Source organism: Saccopteryx leptura, chromosome 2, assembly GCF_036850995.1.
Source record: "Saccopteryx leptura isolate mSacLep1 chromosome 2, mSacLep1_pri_phased_curated, whole genome shotgun sequence".
Lineage (NCBI taxonomy): Eukaryota > Metazoa > Chordata > Mammalia > Chiroptera > Emballonuridae > Saccopteryx > Saccopteryx leptura.
The window spans coordinates 64847743-64868110 of record NC_089504.1 but is presented as its reverse complement, the minus strand read 5'-3'; the positions used below and the strand labels follow the sequence as shown (position 1 = coordinate 64868110).

The 20368-nt window shown below is 42.5% G+C and overlaps 1 protein-coding gene across 1 annotated transcript; it reads left to right on the top strand.

Annotated features, from left to right (window-relative positions):
- Window positions 1-325: 325 nt before the first annotated feature.
- On the top strand, window positions 326-2966 carry LOC136393016 (prorelaxin-like). Its single transcript, XM_066365689.1, has 2 exons — window positions 326-548; window positions 2474-2966. Exons 1-2 carry the CDS (start codon window positions 347-349, stop codon window positions 2812-2814), a joined length of 543 nt encoding a protein of 180 aa, XP_066221786.1. The 5' UTR covers window positions 326-346; the 3' UTR covers window positions 2815-2966.
- The last annotated feature ends 17402 nt before the right edge of the window (window positions 2967-20368 follow it).

Sequence of the window (20368 nt, the reverse complement as noted above, 5' to 3'; positions counted from 1 at the left end):
TTTACATAAGTATATAAAATGTATCGGAGGTAAGAAAAAGAAAAATACACAGCTGTAAAATGGCCAAGAACAGAAAGATGGGCAAATGAAGGAAAAGTTGGAAGGACAAATTAGAGCTGGGGGAAACAGGTGGGGGTGGGAGAATTGCAAGGACGTGGGTGTAGAAAGGGGTGGAGCTTGGACAATTGACTCAAGGTCTAGTGGTAGCCTGAGGGCTATAAAAGCTTGGTGGTGCCAAGGGAAAGCAGCCTGAAGTCCAGGGTTGGCACACAGGCAGAGACTGGTAGAGGCAGCAGGGGCAGAGACAAAGGCTGAAACACCCAGAGCAGGAGAGATTAGGTCCAGGATGCCACGTTTTTTCTTGTTCCATCTGCTAGAAAGCTGGCTGCTACTGAGCCAACTGACAAGAGAGATCCATGGCCAGGAAATGGAAATTTTTACTAAGTGCAACATCGAATTAGTCCGTTTCTGGGTCCATACTTGTGGTACTCAACTCTGGGCAGAGGAGATGAGGAAGAATCAAAGATTGAGAGCTGAACGGTCTGCAGGTGAGAGATGCTGGTGCCTAAAAGTTTGGGCTGTTCCCTTATAACTTGCTTTTCTAGTAAGGGTCACACTGGGGATCTCACCAGAGGGAGAGAAAGCTGTGGAAACCGCAATTGGTCTCATCTGAGAGGCATTTGATGCCCTTCGCCTCCTGCAACCAGGGTGACGTGGTGGGGAGAAGGGGAAAGCCACAGAGGAGATAAGGCTGCCCAAAGACCTGTAAGAGGCAGGGCACACTGGGGCCAGACCCCAAAGTCAAGGTCTGTGGGCTGGACAGCAAAAGTGCTGGTGGCTGGGGCAACCAGACAGGGCTTCTTGAGAGGACGGGGGCAGTGAGGTGTAAGCTGATTATCAAGGTGTTTGGGGCAGAAATCAACAGACCTCCCATTGGGTCCTGGAATGGTAGACATGACTTTCTTCCTTTGTAAAAAACAAACAAACAAACAAACAAAATCCTGGGCCATGGCCTATGCCATCGAAAACCTCCCCTTTTGTTTTAATTTAATTTTTATTTGTAAACTTTACCAAAGGGGAAAGCTCCCACAGCTTTGAACTGGATCTTAAAGCTCATTTGTGAGGGAGGGGACTGAAGAGAAAGAAAAGGGCCTGGTCATCTTCAGGAGAAACTGAAGGGACCAACAGTCAAGGGAGGTTTGTCTTTCAAACAAACAGAACTAAACTATTGATTTTGTTGCAGATTCATCACCCAAAATTCAGGTTTGTGTTTTAATCCACTAGTAGGCCAAAACATTGAGACACTGGTTCTTGGAGACAAGAGAAAGGTTTATTTGATTTGGCTGAAGTAAGAGAACAGGAGAGCAAGATCTCTCAAATCCGGCCCTGGCCAGGGTAGCTCATTCTATACACCAAGGTTGTGGGTTCAATCTCCAGTCAGGGCACATACAAGATTCAGCCAATGAGTGCAGAGATAAGTGGAACAACAAATTGATGTTTCTCTCTCTAAAATCAATAACTAAATCTTTTTAAAAATCCATCTCTCTCTAAAAGCAAGAGCAAGTTTTTATGTAGCTAGGGAGTAGAGGAGAGAAAGTTCCAAGGAACTGAGAGAGGTTTGTATTTCTTAAGTTACATCAGACTCCTGGGCATCAGCAGCTGGTCACAGCTACCTTGAAGACATTCTTTCTCTCTGTAAAACAAATTCTTAAATTCTCCTTGCAACCCTGAAGTTATCTCCTCTCGCTTGACAGATGGTAGTGCATCAGCAACTTATGAGTACATTCATGAGAACAAAAGGAGTTGCGCAGGAAAAGCGGCTAACGTGAACAAAGGCCTGATAAGAATGAAATTATTTAATTCTAGCTACCAAAAATGCCAGGGGCATTAAAATCACAAGGGGCTCAGATACAATTTGGAATAAAGACTCTGTGGAAAAGAAACTATTAAATAGTAGATGCATGAGGATGTCAAGGACTAGAATCGCCTGCCTAAGAGATCAAAACAGTTGAAAATTCTGCCTTTTTAACTTTATCTTGAAGTGGTAATATTCCACCATGGAGCATTTGATAGTTTAAAATAATATACTCTTCAAGGGTTATTATCATTAACTTAGATGTTACTTAGTAATGGAAGAAAATTACTCAGGTAAGAACATGTGGTCAAACTGAGAGTTTTTGATGACCAAGATGACTACAGATATGCCAAAGCACTTTAATGAAAGCATTAAGGGGATATAAGGAGTGGTAACAGACAGTCCAAGTGGAATAAAGGACTACAACTTTGGTAATGTAGTACGTTAAGCTGCCCAATTATAATAAACTAACTTGTTTAGATACCAGGATACTTGCTGATTATTTTGATACTGAATTTTATTGTGGCAATACTTTCCTTTATGACTATGCAAAATTTTATAGTTTTCCTTCTGTTTGTTAATGTGAATATTTTTTTTTCTTCCTCCTCTTTAACTTAGAAATCATGCCATCTTCCACCACCAAAGATGCAGAAACCTTAAATAAAATTATGGATTTCGTTCCTACTTTGCCACAGGAACTGAAGAAAACACTGTCTGAGAGGCCGCTGTTATTGAAAGAGCTACGACAAGCTGCATCAAAGGATATAAATCTTAACTTTGAAGAATTTAAGGAAAATAGTCTCAATAGACAAAGTAAAGCAGAACACAAAAGTCTTTCAGCATTAAAAAACATACGCTTAGTTAAACATTTTCTAAAAAAGAGACAGGCCCCTTACCTATTATCTGTCAAGTGTTGTTACACAGGCTGTACCAAAAAAGAGGTGGCTGTATTCTGCTGAGATGAAGCTAACTGCATATTTCATCTAATGTTCACATGTATTTTCAATGACACACTCACTGATGCCTCCATCACCCCAATGATTATGAGAATATGAGAAGTTGTTTTTAGTGTTTGGGTTTTTAATTTTGTGTGTATAAAATATTCTTTGCATTACTGTTGCTTCTGCTAATAAATACTTTTATGCTAAAAAGTAATTTTGTCTTTTTTATTAATGGTATAATTATGGTAACTACTTTTTATGCTGATAACTTAAAATAGCAATAAAATCTTTATCATTTTGACCACACACAATAACTCATCTTAAGAATATTTTTAACTAGGCCCTGGCTGGTTGGCTCAGTGGTAGAGCGTCGGCCTGGCATGCAGAAGTCCCGGGTTCGATTCCCGATCAGGGCACACAGGAGAAGCGCCCATCTACTTCTCCACCCCTCCCCCTCTCCTTCCTCTCTGTCTCTCTCTTCCCCTCCCGCAGCCGAGGCTCCATTGGAGCAAAGATGGCCTGGGCGCTGGGGATGGCTCCTTGGCCTCTGCCCCAGGTGCTAGAGTGGCTCTGGTCGCCGCAGAGCGACGCCCCGGAGGGGCAGAGCATCGCCCCCTGGTGGGCAGAGCGTCGCCCCCTGGTGGGCGTGCCGAGTGGATCCCCGTCGGGTGCATGCGGGAGTCTGTCTGACTGTCTCTCCCGTTTCTAGCTTCAGAAAAATACAAAAAAAAAAAAAAAAAAAAAAGAATATTTTTAACTAGATAGTAAAACTCTATGCTTTGCATTAGTAAGAACAGATGTCTAGTTTTGAAATTTGTATTTGATAAATTGTAATCTGTCACCACTTTTTACTCCAGACCTAATATCCAAATGTTCTTTCACTATTTAATATTTAACAAATTTATCTTAATAGAAAAAGAAAAGAAAAAACAATTCAGCATACACATGCCTAACACCAGGTATATAAAATGGACCAAAATATTTTTCTTGATATTAACTCATATCAGATATACAAAGAGTCACAAAATTTGGACTTTTCAAATACATTTTTAAAGATTTTTGTATCATTTGAACTATGCTTGCAAACAATTAGATTGGACACTACTTAATCCAGTTGAGACCATATAAACTCAAGTATTTTTCAAACTAGGATTCTTCTCTGAATTCTACTAAGACACTAAAAAGTAAATCATGTTTTTTGTTTTTTGGTTTTTTGTGGCAGAGACAGAGTCAGAGAGAGGGACAGATAGGGACAGACAGACAGGAAGGAGAGAGATGAGAAGCATCAATTCTTCGTTGTGGATCCTTAGTTGTTCTCATATGTGCCTTGACTGGGGGGGCTACAGCAGACTGAGTGACCCCCTTCCTTGAGACAGTGACCTTGGGCTCAAACTGGTGAGCCTTGCTCAAACCAGATGATCCCACACTCAAGCTGGTGACCTCGGGGTCTCGAACTTGGGTCCTCCACATCCCAGTCTGATGCTCTATCTACTGCGCCACCGCCTGGTCAGGCTAAATCATGTTTTTTTTAAGGAGAAAAATGAACAGATATACATAAAAGAAAATAAGCAACTCAGTGTCATACATTACAGAAGAAGTGGTTTAGCAAGGGAATGTATTTTATGTTTACTATTTTAGAATTTACAAGCCATTTCTATAACAAAGTAACTATAAAGCGATATGAAAACTTGTTAGAATAATATATTAACAAAATTATCATTTTAGTATTTTCTTAGTTCCTTCAACTCACATACACATAAAATTTTAGAAAAATGCACTTAAATACCAAATAAATCTCCACCAAATGTCTGTAAATAGAATTCAAAGGGATTAAGACTGTAACTCCCATATTTCAAATCCTGATACATGATTGGTAACAACCAGGCCTCCTAGGTTTATTAAGTCCTCACCAAAGCTGACTTCCAAACCTTCATAATTGGCTGAAAGAACTCAGAGGCCATAAGCCATCTTGGACAAAGCCAGGAAGAGTGCTGTCTGAAATAGAAAGTCCAACTCAAGAGAACAAAGGCAGTGACCAGGAAAAGCTACAGCCCAGACAGGACAATGAGGCATTCCTGGACATAGAAGGCATCTCCCCAGACCCCTTTTGGCCCATCTTCCTCATCTGCTCCTCCACAAAAGCCCTGGAGGCAGAACTCCTGGCACAGAACCTACATTCACTACCTCTGATGATGTGGCCACTTTATAAGTGGTACGAAGACAATCTCTGGTTAACTAGGTATCTACTATAAACACTCAAATAATCAGTTAACACTGTTAAGATATCTAATTCTTGTGCTACTGAAGTCCTTCTAAGCCTCTCATGAAAAACTGATGATTGTGTGTTTATTTCTCATATAAAAATTTACTGTTAATATAAAATATATATAAGATTGTGATTGCTGTAAATAACAGAAAAACCTCCAATAGCAGTGTCAAAGAAGCCTATGGGAGTAAATATCCAGCACTGTTTAGCATGAAAATGATGCTAGCAGGCTCCTCCCACCTTTTCCGTCAGCTGTGCTTAGCAAGCCTATAGTTCTTCTTCCTTATGCTCCTCACCCATGGTCCCAAAATGGCTGCTGGACCTCTGGATTTCATTGTGCATTTTTAGGCAAGAAAAGAAGGGAACAGAGAATAGTTAGTGTCTGGAAAAGAAATGTAAAGGCTTTGCTAAACACCTCCACAGTGTTTATTTCATATTGGTCAGAGCTGTGACACAACTATGTGCAAGGGCATTAGGAAATCATTTCTAGCACTCACAGCCTAGTGAGTACAGGGAAGCAAGGGAAAATGGTCTAGAAAAGACACTGGGTCAGTCAACCTATAGTTTTGTTCATGCTTGCTTCTCTTGCAAGTCATAGGTATAATGACTGTTTCAAAGGCACTAATCTTTATTTATCAGCCTTCACCATTAAGAATAACTCCAACTGGAGTTGGATCTGAGAGATGTCATGAGGAAAATAAAGAAGTCTCTGGAATCCAGTAGACATGAGTAGGAACTGTAGCTTCAGTACTACACTGCTGTATACATGGGTATATTTATTTTTTCTATTTAAAAAGGTAGAAAGGACAGAGTTACCATCTGCTCCCTAACCCACATAAACAGTTTCCCCTATTATTAACATCTTACATTAGTGTTGTACATTTGCATTAACTGATAAGCCAATATAGATATTATATTATTACTATTAACTAAAGTCTACAGTTTACATTAGGGTTCACTCTTTGAATGGTATATTCTATTTTTAAATTAATTGACTTTATTTTTAGATTAGCTTTAGGTTCACAAAAAATCTGAATAGTTAAGTATAGAAAGCTCCAATATATTCCCCTACTCCCCAACCCTCCTCTACCATTTATACATTTGTTATAATTGATAAACCAACATTGAAATATAATTAGCAATTAAAGTCCATTGTTTTCTTTAACGTTCATACCCAGTGTTGTATATTCTACAAATTTTTATTAATATATAATGACATGAATTCATTCTTATAGTACCATACAGGGCCATACAGGGCCCAAAATTCCCCCCTTCCCCCAAATTTCTGGTAACCACCAATCTTTTTACCATCCCCAAAGTTTGCCTTTCCCGAAACTCATTGGTTATCACACAGTATATAGCTTCTTTTGTCTTCTTTCAATTAATAATATGCCTTATGATTTCTCCATGTATTTTCAAGACTTTATTTTTTTGAGAAAAAGAGAGACAGGACGGGAGAGAGATGAGAAACATCAATTCATACTATTCATATTCCAGCACTAAGTTGTTCATTGATTGCTTCTCATACATGCCTTTACCCGGGGCTTCAGCCAGGCCAGTGACCCCTTGCTTAAGCCTGCAACTTTGGGCTCAAGCCAGAGACCTTTGGTCTCAAGCCAGTGTCCACAGGGTCATGACTACAATCCCACGCTTAAGCCAATGACCCCGTGCTCAAGCTGGTGAGCCTGTGCTCAAGCCAGTGCCCTCGGGGTTTCAAACCTGGGACCACAGTGTCCCAGGTTGACATTCTATCCACTGTGACACCACCTGGTCAGGCAATTATTGTTCATTTCTTTTTTTTTTTAATTTTTTCTTTCTTTATTTTTTTTATTTATTCATTTTTTTAGACAGGAGAGGGAGAGACAGAGAGAGAGGAGAGACAGAGAGAGAGAAGGGGGAGGAACTGGAAGCATCAACTCCCATATGTGCCTTGACCAGGCAAGCCCAGGGTTTCGAACCGGCAACCTCAGCATTCCCAGGTCGATGCTTTATCCACTGCGCCACCACAGGTCAGGCCTATTGTTCATTTCTTAATGGCACTGAATAATATTCCATTGTACAGATGTACCACAGTTCTTTTATTCATTCATCTTGGTTTTGAATAAAGTTTGGGTGCAGTTAACTAAAGTCTGTAGTTTACATTAGGGTTCAATCTATATAAATTATGAATAAAGCTGCCATAAAAGTTCAGGTTTTGTATGGACATGTTTTCATCTCATGTGGGTGAACAGCAAGGAACACAACTGTTAGATCATATGATAAGAGTATGTTTAGTTGTTTGTTTTTTAACTTCTATAAGGGTAACATATAGTAATTTTGAAAAATGTTAGAAGGAAATTCCAAGACTTTTTATCTTCATGAAAACATGCTCTCTTTAGCATTCAGTACAGCGTAAGATTTCATTATTTGGGAAATGAAGTTAATGAAATCCATTATCTAGCTTCAATAAACAATGTTGGTAAAATAATTTTTTAAATGTGATAGAGTATATATTGGATGTCTTTAAGAAATTTGGTAGCTGAAAAAATATGCAAATAAAAGTGTTATTACTAAAGTCTACATTTTAAGAATGGTGAACTATTGCTGTCTGCCACAGAAAAGAATAAAAGTGACTTATACTGAAAAAGAAAAACAACTTGTAAACTCTCTTCTAAAGTGGCTGTACCGGGCCTGGCCGGTTGGCTCAGTGGTAGAGCGTCGGCCTGGCATGCAGGGGGACCCGGGTTCGATTCCCGGCCAGGGCACATAGGAGAGGCGCCCATTTGCTTCTCCACCCCCCCCTTCCTCTCTGTCTCTCTCTTCCCCTCCCGCAGCCGAGGGTCCATTGGAGCAAAGATGGCCCGGGCGCTGGGGATGGCTCCTTGGCCTCTGCCCCAGGTGCTGGAGTGGCTCTGGTCGCAGCAGAGCGACGCCCCGGAGGGGCAGAGCATCGCCCCCTGGTGGGCAGAGCGTTGCCCCTGGTGGGCGTGCCGGGTGGATCCTGGTCGGGCGCATGCGGGAGTCTGTCTGACTGTCTCTCCCCATTTCCAGCTTCAGAAAAATACAAAAGAATAAAAAATAAAAAATAAAGTGGCTGTACCATTTTGCATTACCACTCACAATGAGTGAGTTTGTTTTACGCACATCCTTGATCACAGTGTATGAGCTGCTATGCAGGGGCTACTCTCTGAGGCAGGATTGTTGCCATCAGGGTCTGGTGCCTGCTGGGATCTCCCTTTGGGTGTGCCACTTGTATGGTCAGTTGGATCGAGCTATTGTATGTCTGAAGCCCACCACTGGTTGTGTTAATTCTGAGTCCACTTGGTTAGGTTTTCAGTGAAGGTCAATGTCAGACACTGCCTGTAAGTAGCCTTGGGCTACCTGTCTAGATCACCACATAATTCTCTGTTTTTGGCTGCCTCCACTAAGCCTGGGTATGCACTGGAGGGACAAAACCAAGTACAAGGGTCAGCTTCCTCCAACTCTGAGCCAACATCAGGTCTTAAAAGGTCTAAGACACCCTGATGTCTAGTTCCTCCTGTAAGCTGGCCCGCCAACCCCTGAGGCTGGTCTTCCTCAAAAGCCTTCTGTACTACCTCATACACTGTTGGTGGGAATGTGGAAGAAAGTATGGTGGTTCCTCAAAAAACTGAAAATAGAACACCTTATGACCCAGCAATCCCTCTACTGGGTATATATCCCAAAAACTCAGAAACATTGATACATAAAGACACATGCAGCCCCATGTTTATTGCAGCATTGTTCACAGTGGCCAGGACATGGAAACAACCAAAAAACCCATCAATAGATGACTGGATAAAGAAGATGTGGCACATATACACTATGGAATACTACTCAGCCATAAGAAATGATGACATCGGTACATTTACAGCAAAATGGTGGGATCTTGATAACATGATACGAAGCGAAATAAGTAAATCAGAAAAAAACAGGAACTGTATTATTCCATACATAGGTGGGACATAATAGTGAAACTAAGAGACATTGATAAGAGTGTGGTGGTTACGGGGGGCAGGGGGGAATGGGAGAGGGATAGGGGGTGGGGAGGGGCACAAAGAAAACAAGATAGAAGGTGACAGAGGACAATCTGACATTGGGTGGTGGGTATGTAACATAATTGAACGACAAGATAACCTGGACTTGTTATCTTTGAATATATGTATCCTGATTTACTGATGTCACCCCATTAAAAAAATAAAATTATTTAAAAAAAAAAAAAAAAAAAAAAAAAAGCCCTTCTGTAGAAAGACTGTAGAGTAGGCCCAGGCCACAACCTACAGATCCTCCTACAAGGAATAAGCTCAATAGGGTGGAGTAACTGGGGTCAGAAGGATGGGGCTAGTGGATCTCCTGCTTGGAGGTAGCATGATCAGGCACTCAATGGGGGTAAAGTAACCTTAACCCAGAGCCATACCATTCAGTCTCTGCCTAAGTTTCCAACCTCCCCCAGAGGGAGCACACTGTGGATTTAGGTTGGGTGCAGGAGCAAGCTCAGCAGGGCAGACCTCTGGGGTGTCAGAGAGACAGGTCAAATGAGTCTCCTGTTGGAGAAGTGTTATGGGCTGGGCTCGCAAGAGGTGTAAGAATGGTTCCCTCAACTGTCATAGCTGCACAACCCAGCACCTGTCTGAGTCCCGGCCAAGAGACTCCCAGATAGACACACTCCAAAAGTCCCAGCTTTGTGCAGCACTCCGATCCCCCTTCAAGACTGAGATCAGCAGAGCAGGGCCACCAGTTGTTTGAAGTGCAGGTCAACTGAGTCTCCTATTGGAGGAAAGACTCAAGCTGAGCTTGCAGAGGAGATAAGTAAGAGTGGCCATCCTCCTGAGCCAGGGCCACACAACCCAGCACCAGTCTGAGTCCCAGACAAGAGCATCCCAGGGAGACACATTCCAAAGGTCTCAGCTCTACCCAGCAATCTGACCCCCCTGCAGGACTGAGCTCAGCAGGGCAGGGCCACCTGGAATTGAAGGAGAGGTAAAGGAATCAACAGGTTGGGGGTGGTGGTGGCAGGAGAAATGCCAGCTGTGTACTCTAAGTGGAAAAGAACGGCCACTATCCCAAAGTTACACAGCTCAGTTACTGTCTGAGTCTCTTCCAAGAGCTCCAGAAAAAGAGAGCCCCAAAGTCCCTATTGGGTACAGCCAGCACACCTTTCTGCAAGAATCCTGCTTGGCAGGGTGGTGGTGTCAGTAGCTGGAGGACCAGCCTAGCACACTCTCCAGGCTGGTGCTATAAGAACAGTAGTGCTTGACCCTGGGAAGATGGTATCCAGGTTTCCAGCAGACTCCTTTCTTTCCAAGGCGGACTGAATTACTACTGATTTTCACTGCCAGAGGCTATGCAGGCTCTACTTCCCAGCTCTCTTGCACTGGGTTGGGGATCCCATTGTGTGGGTGAGAACCCCATACCCCTCAGGAGGGACTTTTATAAAAAAGATAGCCCCTGGCTATCAGCCACCATAAGAGTTTGTGGCCCAGCCCTTTCCACATTTCCAGCCTTCATACCAGTCTCTATATGGCTTATGCAGTAAATCCTTAGTTATAATTCTGTTCAGCTAACCTTCCATTGGTTATTCAGGTTGACTGCTCAATGATTTAGCTGTAAATTCAGTCTGGTAGGAGAATGTAAGTGTATTCTCCTCATTTTTAAGGACAGTTGGACCAAATAAGAATTCTCAGACAACAGTTTTTATTTTCTTTCAGCACTTCAAATGTATCATCCCGTTGTCTCAGGATTTTCTAAAGTTTCTCCTTAGAATTTGGCTAACTTAATTGAGGTTTCGCCTGTCTGTGATGAGCCACTTTTCCCTTTTATGTTCTCCATCTTCTCTAGTTGTCTTTAGGTCTTTTGACAGGAGTTCCCTTTTCTCCACATCCTCGTCAGCACTTATTTTGTGTTCTTTTGTTAATGACTGCCATTCTGACTGGTGTAAGGTGGTATCTCATTGTGATTTTTTTTTATAAATAAATTTTAATTTTAATGGGGTGACATCAATAAATCAGGGTACATATATTCAAAGAAAACATTTCCAGGTTATCTTGTTATTTAGTTCTGTTGCATACCCATCACCCAAAGAGAGATCGTCCTCCGTCACCCTCTATCCAGTTTTCTTTGTGTCCCTCCCCCTCCCCTTCCCCCTCTCCCTCCTTCGCTCCCCCCACCCCCCGTAACCACCACACTCCTGTCCATGTCTCTTAGTCTCGCTTTTATGTCCCACCAATGTATGGACTCCTGCAGTTCTTGTTTTTTTCTGATTCGCTTATTTCACTCCGCATAATGTTATCAAGGTTCCACCATTCTGCTGTAAGTGATCCGATGTCATCATTTCTTCGCTGAATAGTATACCATGGTGTATATGTGCCCCATCTTCTTTATCCAGTCTTCTATTTTTTTTTACAGTGATTAAAAGCCTTTAAGCAAACTCTTGGCCAATACAGCAAGAATCCATAAAAGAGTAGTGTCCTTAACATGTTCACCAAGTCCAAATTGGCCCCATCACCATGCCAAATCCCTGAAAAATGCAACCCAACCACAGTTCAGTCTGTTAGGAGCTGTCACAGGGAGCAGGAGTCCAGGAAAAGTCCACACAGGAAAAGTCCGCATGGTACTGGAATTGTTGTCACCATTCTATACTTTGCAGCTCATGTCCAAGTCGCAATGACCGCTGCTTCTAGCTGGTAATGATTCAGGTAGACTGGAAAAGCCATTTGCAGCATGCGTGGATATGGAGCTTCTGTTCTCCTCTGCCTGGAGAGTTGAGACCAGGTTGCTTTTCCCTGGAGCTCTGCGACTGTGGCATGGTAAAGAGAACCTTGGGATACACTAAGCTGGGTGGCAAAGGTAAATTCATAATACAAGTTGACAAAAAGGGGAAAGAGAGCTCTAAATTAGGAGTAGGTCCCAGCCTGAAATATGAGTGGGACATTGAGGTAGGAGGGATAAAGGAAACACTATATTTTAAGCAAAATAGCAGAAAGTAGGACTATCAACCCCCACAACAGAGATCTTTGAAGGAAGAATAAAAAACCTGACTATTCAGGCAAAACATAGTTAAGTGGCCCTTGTGCAAATGAGATCAGTTTACCTGCTTCTTGGAAGAAATACCCTAGGCTCGTCCACAGTGTCATAGATGGGGCCGACGGCCCTGGGCACCTTCAGCCTTCAGTGGCAAACCCCAACATTCTGGGCAAGGTTAGGTCATAGGTGGCTGGAGCAGGGCTGGAAGAGACTGAACCCTCCCTTAGAGGAGCGAGGGGGAAGCCTACCTTCCAGTGTCCCTGTTTCCTCACAGCAGAGGCATGTAAGCCTGGCAGGCTTTAGCTCAATGACCTTCCTTTCCACTATTGAAGCAGGACCCAGATGGCATCCTATGAGACCCCTTTGGGGCGTTGGAGCCTTTAAGGGTGTATCCTAAAAGCTGGTAGTTCCCCTGATCTCTATTGGGCTTTTTCTGCCTCTAGGTATCTTAAAAACCATGCTCAGAAGATCTCGCTGAGGGGTTTGAGGATCCCCATCCGCCTATATAAATCTTTTCCATATATCTGGAGCTATTTGGAAAAAGACAAAACAGTGTTATTAGCTGGATCTAATAAAGAAGGTAGTAGTTTGCAGGCGAAAAAGATTTGGTGTCTCCTGTTCATTAGCCTTTAAAAGAAATGTAAATTTTTTTTTTTTAAGTAAAAAGCATGATATGGTAGACCCGTAGGAGTCATTGGCCTGGTGTGCAGGATTCCCGAGTTCGATTCCTGGCCAGAGCACTCAGGAGAAGCGCCCATCTACTTCTCCACCCCTCCCCCTCTCCCTCCTCTCCGTCTTTCACTTCCCCTCCCAAAGCCAAGGCTCATTGTGATTTTAATTTGCATTTCTCTAATGATTACTGATGTTGAACATTTTTTCATCTGCCTATTGGTCATCTGTATGTCCTCTTTGGAGAAGTTTCTATTCATTGCTTTTGATCATTTTTTGATTGGATTGTTTATCTTCTTGGTTTTACAAGTTCTTTATATAAATTTTGGTTAACTCCTTATCAGATGTATTGTTGAATATGCTCTCCCATTGTGTGGTTTGTCTTTTTATTTTGTTCATATTGTCTTTAGCTGTGCAAAAGCTTTTTAGTTTGATGTAGTCCCATTTGTTCATCCTGTCCTTTATTTCCCTTGTCTGTGGGGGAAAATCAGCAATACATTGCTGCGAGAGATGTCGGAGAGCTTACAGCCTATGTTTTCTTCTAAGATGCTTATGGTTTCACGACTTACATTTAAGTCTTTTATCCATTTTGAGTTTATTTTTGTGAACGGTGTAAGTTGGTGGTCTAGTTTCATTTTATTTTGCAGGTAGCTGTCCAATTTTCTCAACACCATTTGTTAAAGAGACTGTCTTTACTCCATTGTATGCTCTTACCTTCTTTGTCAAATATCAATTGTCCATAAAGGTTTATTTCTGGGTTCTCTGTTCTGTTCCATTGATCTATATGCCTGTTCTTATGCCAGTACCAAGCTGTTTTGAGTACAATGGCTTTGTAGTATAACGTGATATCAGGAATGTGATACCACCCACTTTATTCTTCTTTGTCAATATTACTGAGGCTATTCTTGTTCTTTTTTGGTTCCATATGAATTTTTGGAATATTTTTTCTATATCTTTGAAGTATGTCATTGGTATTTTAATAGGAATTGCATTGAATTTATAAATTGCTTTGGTTAATATAGACATTTTAATGATGTTTCTTCTTCCTATCCATGAACACGGTATATGCTTCCACTTGTTTGTATCTTCCTTGATTGCTTTTATCAATGTTTTATAATTTTCTGAGTACAAGTCTTTAACCTCCTTGGTTAAATTTACTCCTAGGTATTTTAATTTTTTGTTGTTGCAATAGTGAAGGGGATTGTTTTCTTAATTTCTCTTTCAGACAGTTCATTGTTGGTGTATAAAAAAGCCCCTGATTTCTGAATATTAATTTTATACCCTGACACCTTGCTGAATTTATATATCAGGTCCAGTAGTTCTTTGATTAAGACTTTAGGGTTTTCTATAGACGATATTATATCATCTGCAAATAATGATAGTTTTACTTCTTCTTTTCCAATTTTGATGCCTATTATTTCTTCTTTTTGTCTGATTGCTGTGGCTAGGATTTCCAGAACTATGTTGAATAAGAGTGGTGAAAGGGGGCACCCCTGCCTTGTCCCTGATCTTAAGGGGATTGCTTTTAATTTTTGCCTATTGATGATGTTGGCTGTGGGTTTGTCATAGATGGCTTTTATCATGTTGAGGTATGTTCCCTGTGTTCCCACCTGGCTGAGAATTTTGATCATAAATGGGTGCTGGATTTTATCAAGTGCTTTTTTCTGCATCTATTGATATCATCATGTGGTTTTTCTCCTTCCTTTTGTTTATATGATGAATCACATTGATTGATTTGCAACTGTTGTACCAGCCTTGCCTCCCCAGAATAAATCCTACTTGATCACGATGGATGATTTTTTCCTATACTGCTGAATCCGGTTTGCTAATATTTTGCTGAGAATTTTAGCATCTAAATTCATCAGGGATATTGGCCTACAGTTTTCTTTCTTTTCTTTTTCTTTTTCTTTTTTGGTATTTTTCTGAAGCTGGAAACGGGGAGGCAGTCAGACAGACTCCCGCATGCGCCCGACCAGGATCCACCTGGCACGCCCACCAGGGGGTGATGCTCTGCCCATCTGGGGCGTTGCTCTGCTGCAACCAGAGCCACTCTAGCGCCTGAGGCAGAGGCCACAGAGCCATCCTCAGCACCCAGGCAAACTACTCCAATGGAGCCTTGGCTGCAGGAGGGGAAGAGAGAGACAGAGAGGAAGGAGAGGGGGAGGGGTGGAGAAGCAGATGGGCGCTTCTCCTGTGTGCCCTGGCCGGGAATCGAACTCGGGACTTCCGCACGCCAGGCTGACGCTCTACCACTGGGCCAACCGGCCAGGGCCAGTTTTCTTTCTTTGTATTGTCTTTTGCCTGGTTTTGGAATCAGAATTATGCTTGCCTCATAAAAGGAGCTTGGAAGTCTTCCTTCCTCTTAAATTTTTGAAATAGCTTGAGAAGGATAGGAATTAGTTCTTCTTTGAATATTTGGTAGAATTTGCCTGTGAAGTCATCTGGCCCAGGGTTTTTGTTTGTTGGGAATTTTTTGATAACTGTTTCTATCTCATTTGTTGTAATCGGTCTATTTAGGTTTTCTGATTCTTCCAGATTGATTTTTGAAATATTACATTTTTCAAGGAATTTGTCCATTTTACCTAGGTTGTCTAATTTTTTGGCATACAGTTCTTCATAGTATTTTCTTACAATCCTTTGTATTTCTGCTGTGTCAGTTGTTACTTCTCCACTCTCATTTATAATTTTATTTATCTGAGCCTTCTATTTTTTTTTTCTTCATGAGTCTGGTTAAAGGTTCATTATCTTGTTTACCTTTTCAAAGAATCAGCTCTTTATTTCATTGATCCTCTGTATTGATTATTTAGTCTCTATGTCATTTATTTCTGCTCTGATCTTTATTATTTCCATCCTTCTACTTCCTCTGGGTTTTTTCTAGTTCTTTTAGATGCAAGGTTAAGGTGTTTATTTGAGCTTTTTCTTGCTTCTTTAGGTATGCCTGTAATGCTATGAACTTCTCTCTCAGGACTGCTTTTGCTGTGTCCCATAAATTTTGAGTTGTTGTATGTTCATTTTCATTTGTTTCAAGGAAATTTTTGATTTCTTCCTTGATCTCATTGCTCACCCATTTGTTATTTGATAACATGCTATTTAGTTTCCAAGTGTTTGAATGTTTTTCAGTTTTTCTATTTTAGTTGATTTCTAGTTTCATGCCACTGTGATTAGAGAAGATGATTGATATGATTTCAATCTTCTTCAATTTAATGAGACACATTTTATGTCCTAACACGTGGTCTATCCTAGAGAATATACCATGAGCACAAGAAAAGAATTTATATTCTGCTGCTTTAGGGTGAAAGGTTCTGAAGATATCTACTAAATTCAGTTGATCTAGTGTGTCCTTTAAGACTGCTGTTTCTTTGTTAATTTTCTTCCTTGAGGATTTATCCATTGATGTTAGTGGGGTATTGAAATCTCCTACTATTATAGTATTGCTGTTGATCTCTCCCTTTATGTCCATCAAAATCTGCTTTATATTTTTTAGGTGCTCATATATTAGGTGCATAGATATTTAGAATGATTATATTTTCCTGTTGGATTGCTCCCTTTATCATATTGTAATGACCTTCTTTATCCCTTACTATAGCCTTTGTTTTAAAGTCTATTTTGTCAGATATAAGTATTGCTACCCCAGCTTTTTTTTCATTTTCTTGAATGAAATATTTTTTCCATCCCTTTACTTTCAGTGTATATATGTATCTTTTGTTTTGAGGTGGGTCTCTTGTAGACAGCATATGTATGGGTCCTGTTTTCTTATCCATGCAGCTACCCTATGTCTTTTGATTGGAGCATTTAATCCCTTTACATTTAAATTTATTATTTTTTGTTGTTGTTGTTTTGCTTTGTTTTGTTTTTGTGACAGAGACATAGAAACAGATAGGGACAGACTGACAGGAAAGGAGAGAGATGAGAAGCATCAATTCTTCATTGTAGCACCTTAGTTTTCCATTGACTGCTTTCTCATATGTGCCTTGACCGGGGTCTACAGCAGACTGAGCAACCACTTGCTCAAGCCAGTCACCTTTGGCTCCAGCTGTGAGCCTTACTCAAAGCAAATGAGCCCACTCTCAAACTAGGAACCTCGGGGTTTCGAACCTGGGTCCTCTGTGTCCCAGTCTGATGCTCTATCCACTGCACCACTGCATGGTCAGGCTAAGGTTATTATTGATAAAGCTAGTGCTCGATTTATGAACACAATTGGTTCTGATAGACCGGTCGTAACATGATTTGGTCATAAGTTGAGTAGGCTATATGTACAGTACTGTGAATTGATGTTATAAAAATCTTAAAGTCAAAGACAAAGACAATTTACACTTGGTAGACATCTTGGGAGGGGTTTGATGAAAAATACCCAAGACACAAAACACAAATTGCTGTACCGAGTCTGGGATAACAGTTGAAATGGTGCACGCAGAGATGGTAGTGCTGCCAGAAGCTGGTCCGCACTGTCGTACACCCAGCTGGGCAATGCTTGCACTGCCAGATGTGGAGCAGTTGTGGCTAGCGATTGTGGTCGTAAAGTCAAATGGTTGTAAGTTGCATAGGTCATAAGTCAATCTATACCTGTATGTGGTTGTTTATTGCCATTTTATTCTTTAAATCTACATTCCTCTTTTACTAGATTTCTCCCCCCCCCCCCTTTGTTCTGTTTACAACAGGCCCCTTAACATTTCTTGCAGCATTGGTTTGGTTGTAATGAATTCCTTGTGGGTTTTTCTTTTTTTTTGGTCTGGGAAGTTTTTTATTTCTTCTTCAATTTTAAATGATAGCCTTGCTGGATAAAGAAGTCTTCATTGTAGGCTCCTGTTTTGCATTACTTTGAATATTTCTTGCCATTCCCTTATGGTCTCCAATGTTTCTGTTGAAAAGTCAGATGTCATCCTTATGGGGGCTCCTTTGTAGGTGATTGACTGCTTTTCTCTAGCAGCTTTTAGTATTCTTTATCTCTTAGCTTTGTTATTTTAATTATGATGTGTCTTTGTGTAGGTCTCTTTGGGTTCCTCTTTAATGGGATTCTCTGTGCTTCTAGAACTTGTGTGACTTTTTCCTGCATCAATTTAGGGAAGTTTTCAGCTATGATTTCTTCAATCAGATTCTCTATGCCTTGTTCTTTCTCTTCTCCTTCAGGAACCCCTTTATGCGGATGTTGTTCCTCTTCATGTTGTCACAGAGCTCTCTTAGAGTTTCTTCAGAATTTCTGATCCTCTTTTCTTTTTGCTGTTCTGCTTCCATGCTTTTGCTTATCTTGTCTCTAAATCGCTGATTCAATCCTCTGCTTCATCCAGCCTGCTTTTAATTCCTTATAGTGTAGTCTTCATACTGATATTGTGTTGGTCATTTCTGTCTGGTTCTTTTTTGTGATTTCAATGTCTTTTTTGATGCCTGCTATCTCTTTGTTTAGGTGCTCATTGTGTCCATCCATTGTTGCTCTAAGATCCTTGAGCTTCCTAACAATCATTATTCTAAACTCTGCATCCCATATCTTGTTTATTTCAATCTCATTCAGTTCTTTTTCTGGGATTTGTCTCATTGATTCATTTGAATTGCATTCTTCTCTTCCCATTTTGTCTCCGTATAGACTCTTTCTTTGAATGTGTTGTTTGTGTAGCTAGCTGAGTATAGGGTTGTAGTTGTCTTCCTTCAGCTTTCAGTTGTGTTGTTTCTAGATCTTCTTGGGTTGGCCTCAGTTGTTGTTTGTAATCCGCTGTGGGCTACTTGTCTGCTGATACTACTCTTTTTGCTATTTGTGTCAGCATTTTATATGCCTTAGCTGGGTCAGGTGTGAGGAGCCTTTCCTAAGATACCCCTCTAACTAGGGTTGTTAGGTCCTGAGCTGATGCTCCCCGTATCTGGCCACTGATGTACCAGCCCTAGACTTCCCTGTTTGGAACCTTGTGCAGACCAGTAGGTGTCACTGCTTATGACTGGCCCTTAGCAACCTTCTTGAAGCTACAGATGATCCAGAATTTGTGGCTACCTCTGCTAGGCCCTGATGTCCTAGTATATATCAACTGCACTCCAAGGCTGGCTTTTATCTACTCTTGGCCAGTTATTGTGGCCTCTCTATTCCTGAGGTGTGGTCTTTCCACCGGCTCTCCATTTCTACTGCCTCCTCAGGCACTCAGGCACCGGCACTGCCAGACATGAACGCTTGTGGGCCACAGCTTAGGCTGCCCTGCGGGCACAGGGACTCCTTGCCTTGCCGGGCTCTGTCCTCCCATGGACTTGCAGGATGCCTCTCAGGACTCCGCCTCCTGCAGGTGCATGGGATGCTTCTCTGGGCTCTGCCCCTCGCCATCACCACGTGGGCTGCCATACTGCACCCCAGTGGGCACACAGGCTTCTTCTCTGGGCTCCGCCCCTTGCTGTCGCCATGTGAGCCATCAGTCTCTGCCCTGTGGCTGTGCCAGACCTCTCACCAAGCTCCACCCCCCACGGGCACACAGCCTGCCTCTCCAGGCTCCACCCCTCATGGGCACATGGGAGGTCTCTTCAAGTTCAACCCACCACCACCATGCTGGCCGCCAGGCTCTACCCCATACAGCCACTGCATGGGCTGCTTCACTGGGCTCTGCTCCCTGCTGCCATGTGGGCCAAGCACCCCAGCCGTTGCTGCAGCTGGGCCCTCCCACCGTTTGGAGGGCACTCAGCAGTCTATGGGGGCAGTGTAGCCCAGACCTCAGCACTCAAAACCTGTGTCCCTGATATGCCCCCTGCTTCTAAGTGTCTCTCTGCACTGACTGGAGCAGGAGAGCCACTGTTGGGCAGGGTAATTGCTTCCCTTTGCTGGTTTGGTTCTCCCAGGAAAAATGATCACTTTAGGTTTGGGGAATGACCCAGTACAGGGGTCAGGGTGGCTGTCCCCCACAATCTCTCCCTGTGCAGCTGAGACTACACTCTCTTCTCGCTACTCCAGTCCTCTCAGCGCTTACCACTCCCAGAGCCCTGGGTAAGTGACTGTGAATAAGGTTTTCTGCACAGTCCCTTTAAGATGGAGCCTGAGCCCTGGCCGGTTGGCTCAGTGGTAGAGCGTCAGCCTGGCATGCAGAAGTCCCAGGTTCAATTCCCAGCCAGGGCACACAGGAGAAGTGCCCATCTGCTTCTCCACCCCTCCCCCTCTCCTTCATCTCTGTCTCTCTCTTCCCCTCCCGCAGCGAGGCTCCATTGGAGCAAAAATGGCCCGGGCGCTGGGGATGGCTCCTTGGCCTCTGCCCCAGGTGCTAGAGTGGCTCTGGTTGTGACGGAGCGTCGCCCTCTGGTGGGCAGAGCGTCGCCCTCTGGTGGGTGTGCCGGGTGGATTCGGTCGTGTGCATGCGGGAGTCTGTCTGGTTGTCTCTCCCCGTTTCCAGCTTCAGAAAAATACAAAAAAAAAAAAAGATGGAGCCTGAGTCTGAGAGTTCTGTTTCCCTCTTGCAAACAGTAACCCAGCTCCTTTTTCAGCTAAATACTGTCTGTACACCTCCTCTAGTCTCTGGGCTCCAGGTTGGGGTTCTGGTCCTGGCGTTGAGGACCCACAATTCTCCAGGCAACCCTCCCTGCTGCGAGAGACCCTCTGGGCCGCCTTTCACTCCTGGGAGCGGGGCAGCCCTTTCCGCATCTCTGCCCTTCCTACTAGTC